Here is a 10982-nt window from a genome sequence, read left to right as displayed (position 1 = left end):
GAGTTAAATAAGCAAACGCATCCTTCAATACTGTGGCTACGAGCCCAATCATGTAGTAACCAAAGTAAGTAGCCACCAATTGTCACCGGACTCTTTTGGGGGTTACTACATGATTCAATATGTGTAATTGTAATAGTTTTGACGTCTTCACTATTATTCTACAATGTAGAAAATAGTAAAAATAAAGAAAACTAGGTGTGTCAATTTGTGATTGGTACTGTATATATTTCGGAGGTTTAAAAAGGAACAGAAGAACCATATAAACCAGTACTTTTTGGAACTTTATTTTGCAGATTAGAACAGTGGAATGAAATTTAAAAAACAAATGGTTCCAACCCCTGCTTCCGGTCATAGCTGTTTAAAGTGGCGTGAAAATAGTGTTTCTCATGCAGAAAGCAGAGTAGTTCCTCTCCAGTGGGTGTTGCGTTAGTGTCAATCTCTCCCAGGTGAGAGTGATGTCGGATCAAAAAGCAGGTGTGTCAGGGAGCATGATCCTTGCTTAGTCATCGACACTTCTGTTACTGTGTATCCTGGCCGACTCTCTCTCTCTCTCACACACACACACACACACACACACACACACACACACACACACACACACACACACACACACACACACACACACACACACACACACACACACACACACACACACACACACACACACACACACACACACACACACTTTGGTAAGAGCAGCTCTGTGGAGTGGGTCCGTTGTTTCTCTCTCTGTGTGTGATCAGGTGTCCTGGTAGGGCATTGTGAAGCAGCCTGGTGTATCGTCGTTAGGGCTCCAGAAGGACGAGGGTCTCGTGTGGTGGAGCTCCCTGCGGACACAGCGTGGACATGGCTGGGCCTTCTGACGACACTCTGTATGGAACACCGCTCCGCAGACATCACATCTGGATCACACACACACACACACACACACACACACACACACACACACACCAAAATACAACAACAATCTGTGGTGATTGCAGGCTGGTCGATTTCACCAATGTCAGAAATGTATTGTAAATCAGAGGGAAAACATCACAATAGTAAAAATGTGGATAAAATGTAGTTTTAATGGCCCTGTTCAGTTCAGCCCAGTCTGTCTAAGATGTACTACCTGTTGCCATCCTGCCAGGTGTCTATAGGACAGGACAGCATACTACACCGGTGGCTGTCTCTCCATCCATCATTCCATTCATCATTCCATTCATCATTCCATCCATCATTCGATTCATCATTCCATCAATCATTTCATCCATCATTCCATCAATCATTCCATCATTCCATCCATCATTTCATCATTCCATTCATCATTCCATCATTCCATTCATTATTCCATCCATCATTCCATTCCTCATTCCATCAATCATTCAATCCATCATTCCATCAATCATTCATTCATCATTCCATCAATCATTCCATCCATCATTCCATCAATTCATCCATCATTCAATTCATCATTCCATCCATCATTTCATCATTCCATACATAATTTCATCATTCCATTCATCATTCCATTCATTATTCCATCCATCATTCCATCCATCATTCCATTCATCATTCCATCCATCATTCCATCATTCCATTCATCATTCCATCATTCCATTCATAATTCCATCCATCATTCCATCAATTCATCCATCATTCCATCAATTCATCCATCATTCCATCCATCATTCGATTCATCATTCCATCCATCATTTCATCATTCCATACATAATTTCATCATTCCATTCATCATTCCATCATTCCATCCATTATTCCATCCATCATTCCATCCATCATTCCATTCATCATTCCATCATTCCATTCATCATTCCATCCTTCCATTCATCATTCCATCATTCCATTCATAATTCCATTCATCATTCCATTCATCATTCCATCCATCATTCCATCCATCATTCCATCAGCTGAGCAATACATATGCATCTTTACTACATACAGTGCCTTCAGGAAGTACTCATACCCCTTGACTTATTCCACATTTGTTTGTGTTACAGCCTGAATTCAAAATGGATTCAATTGATTTCTTTCTCCCCCATCTAAACATAATACCCCATAATGGCAAAGTGCACATTTATCGAAAATGAAATACAGAAATATCAAATTTACATAAGTATTCACACCCCTGAGTCAATACATGTTAGAATCATTGCTGCCAAAGGTGTGAGTCTTTACGGGTAATTCTCTAAGAGCTTTACACAACTGGATTGTACAATATTTTATTTAAAAAAAAAACGTAATTCCACTTTGACATTGGGTATTGTGTGTAGGCCAGTGCCACAAAATCTAAATGTAATACATTTTAAATTCAGGCTGTAACACAACAAAATGTGGTAGGGAGTTTTTCCTAGCCACCGTGCTTCTACACCTGCATTACTTGCTGTTTGGAGTTTTAGGCTGGGTTTCTGTACAGCACTTTGAGATATCAGCTGATATAAATACATTTGATTTGATTTTGGTAAAAGACAAGAGCTGTGAAAACTTTCTGAAAGCGCTGTAAGTATCTCAATGACTAGAAGAAAAGATGAGATTGCATCCTAAAACGTATGGAACATAGAATGGTGAAAGCATCTACTAAACGTATGGAACATAGAATGGTGAAAGCATCTACTAAACGTATGGAACATAGAATGGTGAAAGCATCTACTAAACGTATGGAACATAGAATGGTGAAAGCATCTATTAAACGTATGGAACATAGAATGGTGAAAGCATCTACTAAACGTATGGAACATAGAATGGTGAAAGCATCTACTAAACGTATGGAACATAGAATGGTGAAAGCATCTACTAAACGTATGGAACATAGAATGGTGAAAGCATCTACTAAAAGTATGGAACATAGAATGGTGAAAGCATCTACTGTGCCTGAAAAGAACGACATGTAGAGAGACATTTTGAAGGGTCAAAAGAGACAATAAATTGGAATACACAATATTGTAGAGCATGATTATGGAATGCATCAGACTCAACATATCAAATCGACGGGGCTGTAGTGGAGCAGGTTGAGAGCTTCAAGTTCCTTGGTGTCCACATCACCAACAAACTAGAATGGTCCAAACACACCAAGACAGTCGTGAAGAGGGCACTACAAAGCCTATTCCCCCTCAGGAATCTAAAAAGATTTTATATGGGTCCTGAGATCCTCAAAAGATTCTACAGCTGCAACATCGAGAGCATCCTGACTGTTTGCATCACTGCCTGGTACGGCAATAGCTCGGTCTCTGACCGCAAGGCACTACAGAGGGTAGTGCGTACGGCCCAGATCATCACTGGGGCTAAGCTGCCTGCCATCCAGGACCTCTACACCAGGCGGTGTCAGAGGAAGGCCCTAAAAATTGTCAAAGACCCCACCCACAGACTGTTCTCTCTACTACCACAAGGCAAGCGGTACCGGAGTGCCAAGTCTAGGACAAAAAGGCTTCTCAACAGTTTTTACCCCCAAGCCATGAGACTCCTGAACTGGACCATTTGCATTGTGTGCTGCCCCCCCCCCCCCCCCCCCAAACCCTCTTCTACGCTGCTGCTACTCTCTGTTCATCATATACGCACAGTCACTTTAACGATACCTACATGTACATACTACCTCAATAAGCCTGACTACAGGTGTCTGTATGTAGCTTCGCTACTTTTATAGCCTCCCTACTGCCTGTATTTTTACTGTTGTTTTGTCATAGTTGAAGTGTACCTATGATGAAAATCATCTTTTTAAGTGGGAAAACTTGCACAATTGGTGGCTGACTAAATACTTTTCTGCCCCACTGTGTGTGTGTGTGTGTATGTGTATGTATATATATATATATATATATATATATATATATATATATAGTTGAAGTCTGAAGTTTACATATAGACAAATACATTTAAACACAGTTTTTCACAATTCCTGACATTTAATCCTGGTAAAAAATGCTCTCTTAGGTCAGTTAAGATCAACACTTTATTTTAGGAAAGTCAAATGTCACAGACCAGGAAAGGAGGGCATTAAACAGAGAGGCAACAAAGAGACCAAAAATAACCCTGAAGGAGTTTCAAAGCTCCACAGCGGAGATTGGAGTATCTGTCCATAGGACCACTTTAAGCAGTATACTCCACAGAGATGGCCTTTACGGAAGAGTGGCCAGAAAAAAAGCCATTGCTTAAAGAAAAAAATAAGCAAACATGTTTGGTATTTCCCAAAAGGCACGTGGGAGACTCCCCAAACATATGGAAGAAGGTGAGACAAAAATGCAGCTTTTTGGCGATCAAGGAAAAAAACTCTCATCACCCCGAGAACACTATCCCCACAGTGAAGCATGGTGGTGGCAGCATCATGCTGTGTGGATGTTTTCCTCATCGGCAGGGACTGGGAAACTGGTCAGAATTGAAGGAATGTGGCGCTAAATACAGGGAAATTCTTGAGGGAAACCTGTTCACCTTCCAGCAGGACAATTAAAAAAAATATATATATTTTACCTTTATTTTACTAGGCAAGTCAGTTAAGAACAAGTTCTTATTCTCAATGGCAGCCTAGGGTTAACTGCCTTGTTCAGGGGCAGAACGACAGATTTGTACCTTGTCAGCGCAGGGATTTGATCTTGACCTTTCGGTTACTAGTCCAACGCTCTAACCACTAGGCTATGCTACCGCCCCAAATGACCCCATGCATACTGCTAAAGAAACACTTGAGTGGTTTAAGGGGAAACATTTCAATGTCTTTGAATGGCCTAGTCAAAGCGCAGACCTCAAACCAATTGAGAATCAGTGGTATGACTTCAAGATTGCTATACACCAGTGGAACCCATCCAACTTGAAGGAGCTGGAGCAGTTTTGCCTTGAAGAATGGGCAAAAATCCCAGTGGCTAGATGTGCCAAGCTTATAGAGACATACCCCAAGAGACTTGCAGCTGTAATTCCTGCAAAAGGTGGCTCTACAAAGTATTGACTTTGGGTGGGTGAATCGTTATGTACCTAGATCGTTATTTTTTTTGTTGTCTAATTTCTTGTTTGTTTCACAAGAAAAAATATTTTGTGTCTTCAAAATGGTAGGCATGTTGTGTAAATCAAACGATACAAACACCCCAAAAATCTAATTTTAATTCCAGGTTGTAAGGCAACAAAATTGAAAAAAATGCCAAAGGCAAACTGACTGAGTGTCCAAGGTTATGTTATTAATGCTGACACAACCAGGTCTGTCTGTGTGTCTGTGTCTGTCTCTCCCTCTCCCTCTCCCTCTCTCTCTCTCTCTCTCTCTCTCTCTCTCTCTCTCTCTCCCTCTCTCCCTCTCTCTCCCTCTCTCTCTCTCTCTCTCTCTCTCTCTCTCCCTCTCTCTCTCTCTCTCTCCCTCTCTCTCTCTCTCTCTCTCTCTCCCTCCCTCCCTCCCTCTCTCTCTCTCTCTCTCGCCCTCCCTCCCTCTGGCCTAGAGCTCTCGCCCTCCCTCCCTCTCTGGCCTTGATCTCTCCCTCCCTACCTGGCCTAGAGCAATCGCCCTCCCTCCCTCTCTCTCTGGCCTAGATCTCTCTCCCTCCCTGGCCTAGAGCTCTCTCTCTCTCGCCCCCCCCCCTCCCTGGCCTAGAGCTCTCTCTCTCGCCCCCCTCTCTCTCTGGGCTAGAGATCTCACTCTCCCTCCCTCTCTCTCTGGTCTAGAGCTCCCACCCTCCCTCCCTATCTGGCCTAGAGATCTCACTCTCCCTCCCTCTCTCTCTGGTCTAGAGCTCCCGCCCTCCCTCCCTATCTGGCCTAGATCTCTCCCTCCCTCTCTCTCTGGCCTAGAGATCTCACTCTCCCTCCCTCTCTCTCTGGCCTATAGCTCCCGCCCTCCCTCCCTCTCTGGCCTAGAGCTCTCTCTCCCTCTCTGGCCTAGAGCTCTCTCTCTCTCTCCCTCTCTGGCCTAGAGCTCTCTCAATTCAATTGAATTCAAGGGGCTTTATTGGCATGGGAAACGTGTTAACATTGCCAAAGCAAGTGAGGTAGATAATTTTGATTGTTTATTAGTAGATACTATATAAAGTGAATATATAAAGTGAAGTAAACAATCAAAATTAACAGTAAACATTACACATACAGAAGTTTCAAAACAATAAAGACATTACAAATGTCATATTATATATATATACAGTGTTTTAACAATGTACAAATGGTTAAAGGACACAAGATAAAATAAATAGGCATAAATATGGGTTGTATTTACAATGGTGTTTGTTCTTCACTGGTTGCCCTTTTCTTGTGGCAACAGGTCACAAATCTTGCTGCTGTGATGGCACACTGTGGAATTTCACTCAGTAGATATGGGAGTTTATCAAAATTGGATTTGTTTTCGAATTCTTTGTGGATCTGTGTAATCTGAGGGAAATATGTCTCTCTAATATGGTCATACATTGGGCAGGAGGTTAGGAAGTGCAGCTCAGATTCCACCTCATTTTGTGGGCAGTGTGCACATAGCCTGTCTTCTCTTGAGAGCCATGTCTGCCTACGGCGGCCTTTCTCAATAGCAAGGCTATGCTCACTGAGTCTGTACATAGTCAAAGCTTTCCTTAATTTGGTCAGGTATTCTGCCACTGTGTACTCTCTGTTTAGGGCCAAATAGAATTCTAGTTTGCTCAGTTTTTTGTTAATTCTTTCCAATGTGTCAAGTAATTATCTTTTTGTTTTCTCATAATTTGGTTGGCTCTAATTGTGCTGCTGTCCTGGGGCTCTGTAGGGTGTGTTTGTGAACAGAGCCCCAGGACCAGCTTGCTTAGGGGACTCTTCTCCAGGTTCATCTCTCTGTAGGTGATGGCTTTGTTATGGAAGGTTTGGGAATCGCTTCCTTTTATGTGGTTATAGAATTTAACGGCTATTTTCTGGATTTTGATAATTAGTGGGTATCGGCCTAATTCTGCTCTGCATGCATTATTTGGTGTTCTACGTTGTACACAGAGGATATTTTTGCAGAATTCTGCGTGCAGAGTCTCAATTTGGTGTTTGTCCCATTTTGTGAAGTCTTGGTTGGTGAGCGGACCCCAGACCTCACAACCATAAAGGGCAATGGGCTTTATGACTGATTCAAGTATTTTTAGCCAAATCCTAATTGGTATGTTGAAATGTATGTTCCTTTTGATGGCATAGAATGCCCTTCTTGCCTTGTCTCTCAGATCGTTCACAGCTTTGTGGAAGTTACCTGTGGCGCTGATGTTTAGGCCAAGGTATGTATAGTTTTTTGTGTGCTCTAGGGCAACAGTGTCTAGATGGAATTTGTATTTGTGGTCCTGGTGACTGGACCTTTTTTAGAACACCATTATTTTGGTCTTACTGAGATTTACTGTCAGGGCCCAGGTCTGACAGAATCTGTGCAGAAGATCTAGGTGCTGCTGTAGGCCCTCCTTGGTTGGTGACAGAAGCACCAGATCATCAGAAAACAGCAGACATTTGACTTCGGATTCTAGTAGGGTGAGGCCGGGTGCTGCAGACTTCTCTAGTGCCTGCGCCAATTCGTTGATATATATGTTGAAGAGGGTGGGGCTTAAGCTGCATCCCTGTCTCACCCCACGACCCTGTGTGAAGAAATGTGTGTGTTTTTTGCCAATTTTAACCGCACACTTGTTGTTTGTGTACATGGATTTTATAATGTCGTATGTTTTACCCCCAACACCACTTTCCATCAGTTTGTATAGCAGACCCTCATGCCAAATTGAGTCGAAGGCTTTTTTGAAATCAACAAAGCATGAGAAGACTTTGCATTTGTTTTGGTTTGTTTGGTTGTCAATTAGGGAGTGCAGGGTGAATACATGGTCTGTTGTACGGTAATTTGGTAAAAAGCCAATTTGAAATTTGCTCAGTACATTGCTTTCATTGAGGAAATGTACGAGTCTGCTGTTAATGATAATGCAGAGGATTTTCCCAAGGTTACTGTTGACGCATATCCCACGGTAGTTATTGGGGTCAAATTTGTCTCCACTTTTGTGGATTTGGGTGATCAGTCCTTGGTTCTAAATATTGGGGAAGATGCCAGAGCTAAAGATGATGTTAAAGAGTTTTAGTATAGCCAATTGGAATTTGTTGTCTGTATATTTGATCATTTCATTGAGGATACCATCAACACCACAGGCCTTTTGGGTTGGAGGGTTTTTATTTAGTCCTGTAACTCATGTAATGTAATTGGAGAATCCAGTGGGTTCTGGTTGTCTTTAATAGTTGATTCTAAGATCTGTATTTGATCATGTATATGTTTTTGCTCTTTATTCTTTGTTATAGGGCCAAAAATATTGGAGAAGTGGTTTACCCATACATCTCCATTTTGGATAGATAATTCTTTGTGTTGTTGTTTGTTTAGTGTTTTCCAATTTTCCCAGAAGTGGTTAGAGTCTATGGATTCTTCAATTACATTGAGCTGATTTCTGACGTGCTGTTCCTTCTTTTTCCGTAGTGTATTTCTGTATTGTTTTAGTGATTCACCATAGTGAAGGCGTAGACTCAGGTTTTCCAGGTCTCTATGTTTTTGGTTGGACAGGTTTCTCAATTTCTTTATTAGATTTTTGCATTCTTCATCAAACCATTTGTCATTGTTGTTCATTTTCTTCGGTTTTCTATTTGAGATTTTTAGATTTGATAGGGAAGCTGAGAGGTCAAATATACTGTTACGATTTTCTACTGCCAAGTTTACACCTTCACTATTACAGTGGAATGTTTTACCCAGGAAATTGTCTAAAAGGGATTGAATTTGTTGTTGCCTAATTGTTTTTTGGTAGGTTTCCAAACTACATTCCTTCCATCTATAGCATTTCTAAATATTACTCAGTTCCATTGGCTTTGATGCCTCATGATAGAGTATTGCTCTGTTTAAGTAGACTGTGATTTTGCTGTGGTCTGATAGGGGTGTCAGTGGGCTGACTGTGAATGCTCTGAGAGACTCTGGGTTGAGGTCAGTGATAAAGTAGTCTACAGTACTACTGCCAAGAGATGAGCTATAGGTGTACCTACCATAGGAGTCCCCTCGAAGCCTACCATTGGGCATATGTGGGAGGGAATGCTGTCACTTCCAGGCAGGTGTTTGTCCCCCTGTGTGCTGAGGGTGTCAGGTTCTTGTCCGGTTCTGGCATTTAGGTCACCACAGACTAGTACATGTCCCTGGGCCTGGAAATGATTGATTTCCCCCTCCAGGGTGGAGAAGCTGTCTTCATTCAAGTATGGGGCTTCTAGTGGGGGGATATAGGTAGCACACAGGAGGACATTTTTCTCTGTTAAGATCATTTCCTTTTGAATTTCAAGCCAAATGTAAAATGTTCCTGTTTTGATTAATGAGTGAGTTATGACTGCTCTATACCAAATTAGCATACCCCCTGAGTCCCTTCCCTGTTTCACACCTGGTAGTTTGTTGGATGGGACTACCAGCTCTCTGTAACCTAGAGGGCAACCAGTGGGTCCGTCTCCTCTATACCAGGTTTCTTGCAGGATGACAATGTCTGTATTACCGATTTCTTTGGTGAAGTCCGGGTTCCTGCTCTTTAGGCCAAAGGCAGATGACCTCAGGCCTTGGATATTCCAGGATGATATAGTGAAGGCTTTTTGTTCCATAGAGTGTCCAATGTTGTTGGTCGTGGTTTGGCCTCAGGCCAGTAAGTGTGAGCAGAGCCTCCCTCTCCCTCTCTCTGGCCTAGAGCTCTCTCTCTCTCCCTCTCTGGCCTAGAGCTCTCTCTCTCTCTCTCTCTCTCTCTCTCTCTGGCCTAGAGCTCTCTCTCCCTCTCTGGCCTAGAGTTCTCTCTCTCTCTCTCTCTCTGGCCTAGAGCTCTCTCTCTCTGACCTAGAGCTCTCTCCCCCTCTGGCCTAAAGCTCTCTCTCTCTCTCCCTCCCTCCCTGGCCTAGAGCTCTCTCTCTCCTCTCTCTCTCTCCCTCTCTGGCCTAGAGCTCTCTCTCCCTCTCCCTCTCTGGCCTAGAGCTCTCTCTCTCCCTCTCTGGCCTAGAGCTCTCTCTCTCTCCCTCTCTGGCCTAGAGCTCTCTCCCCCTCTGGCCTAGAGCTCTCTCCCCCTCTGGCCTAGAGCTCTCTCCCCCTCTGGCCTAGAGCTCTCTCTCCCTCTCCCTCTCTGGCCTAGAGCTCTCTCTCTCCCTCTCTGGCCTAGAGCTCTCTCTCTCTCCCTCTCTGGCCTAGAGCTCTCTCTCTCTCCCTCTCTGGCCTAGAGCTCTCTCCCCCTCTGGCCTAGAGCTCTCTCCCCCTCTGGCCTAGAGCTCTCTCGCTCTCTGGCCTAGAGCTCTCTCGCCTAGAGCTCTCTCGCTCTCTGGCCTAGAGCTCTCTCTCTCAATTCAATTTAAGGGCTTTATTGACATGGGAAACACATGTTAACATTGCCAAAAAGTGAAACAAACAAACAAAAGTTAACAGTAAACATTACACTCTTAGAAGTTCCAAAAGAATAAACACATTTTAAATATGGCCTAGAGTGCTCTCACCTGACCTCCACTCTGTCCTCTCCCTTACTGACCTCCTCTCTGTCCTCTTCCTTACTGACCTCTCTGTCCTCTCCTCTTCCTTCCTGACCTCCTCTCTGTCCTCTCCTCTTCCTTCCTGACCTCTCTGTCCTCTCCTCTCGCTTCCTGACCTCTCTGTCCTCTCCTCTTCCTTCCTGACCTCTCTGTCCTCTCCCTTACTGACCTCCTCTCTGTCCTCTCCCTTACTGACCTCTCTGTCCTCTCCCTTACTGACCTCTCTGTCCTCTTCCTTACTGACCTCCTCTCTGTCCTCTCCCTTACTGACCTCTCTGTCCTCTCCCTTACTGACCTCCTCTCTGTCCTCTCCCTTACTGACCTCTCTGTCCTCTTCCTTACTGACCTCCTCTCTGTCCTCTTCCTTACTGACCTCTCTGTCCTCTTCCTTACTGACCTCTCTGTCCTCTCCTCTCCCTGATTTCTTCAGTCCCCTCCCCTTCCTGACCTCCTCTTTGTGCTCTCCTCTTCCTCCCTGACCACCTCTCTGTCCTCTCCTCTTCCTACCTGATCTCCTCTCTGTCCTCTCCTCTTCCTTCCTGACC

General features: G+C 43.7%; 1 protein-coding gene across 2 annotated transcripts in view; it reads right to left on the bottom strand.

The window, feature by feature from the left end:
• Positions 1-260: 260 nt before the first annotated feature.
• The window catches only part of plekhm3 (pleckstrin homology domain containing, family M, member 3), a 105437-nt gene continuing 94715 nt past the window's right edge, over positions 261-10982 (bottom strand). For both annotated transcript variants that reach the window (XM_031806079.1, XM_031806080.1), the window contains exon 9: positions 261-902. In XM_031806079.1, the coding sequence (XP_031661939.1) occupies positions 740-902 (163 nt within the window). In that variant the 3' untranslated portion in view covers positions 261-739. The remainder of the gene's footprint in view (positions 903-10982) is intronic.

Source organism: Oncorhynchus kisutch, linkage group LG26 (genome assembly GCF_002021735.2).
Source record: "Oncorhynchus kisutch isolate 150728-3 linkage group LG26, Okis_V2, whole genome shotgun sequence".
NCBI classification, from domain to species: Eukaryota; Metazoa; Chordata; class Actinopteri; order Salmoniformes; family Salmonidae; genus Oncorhynchus; species Oncorhynchus kisutch.
Note: the sequence above shows the minus strand (reverse complement) of the source record. Positions and strands in the feature narration are given on the sequence as shown.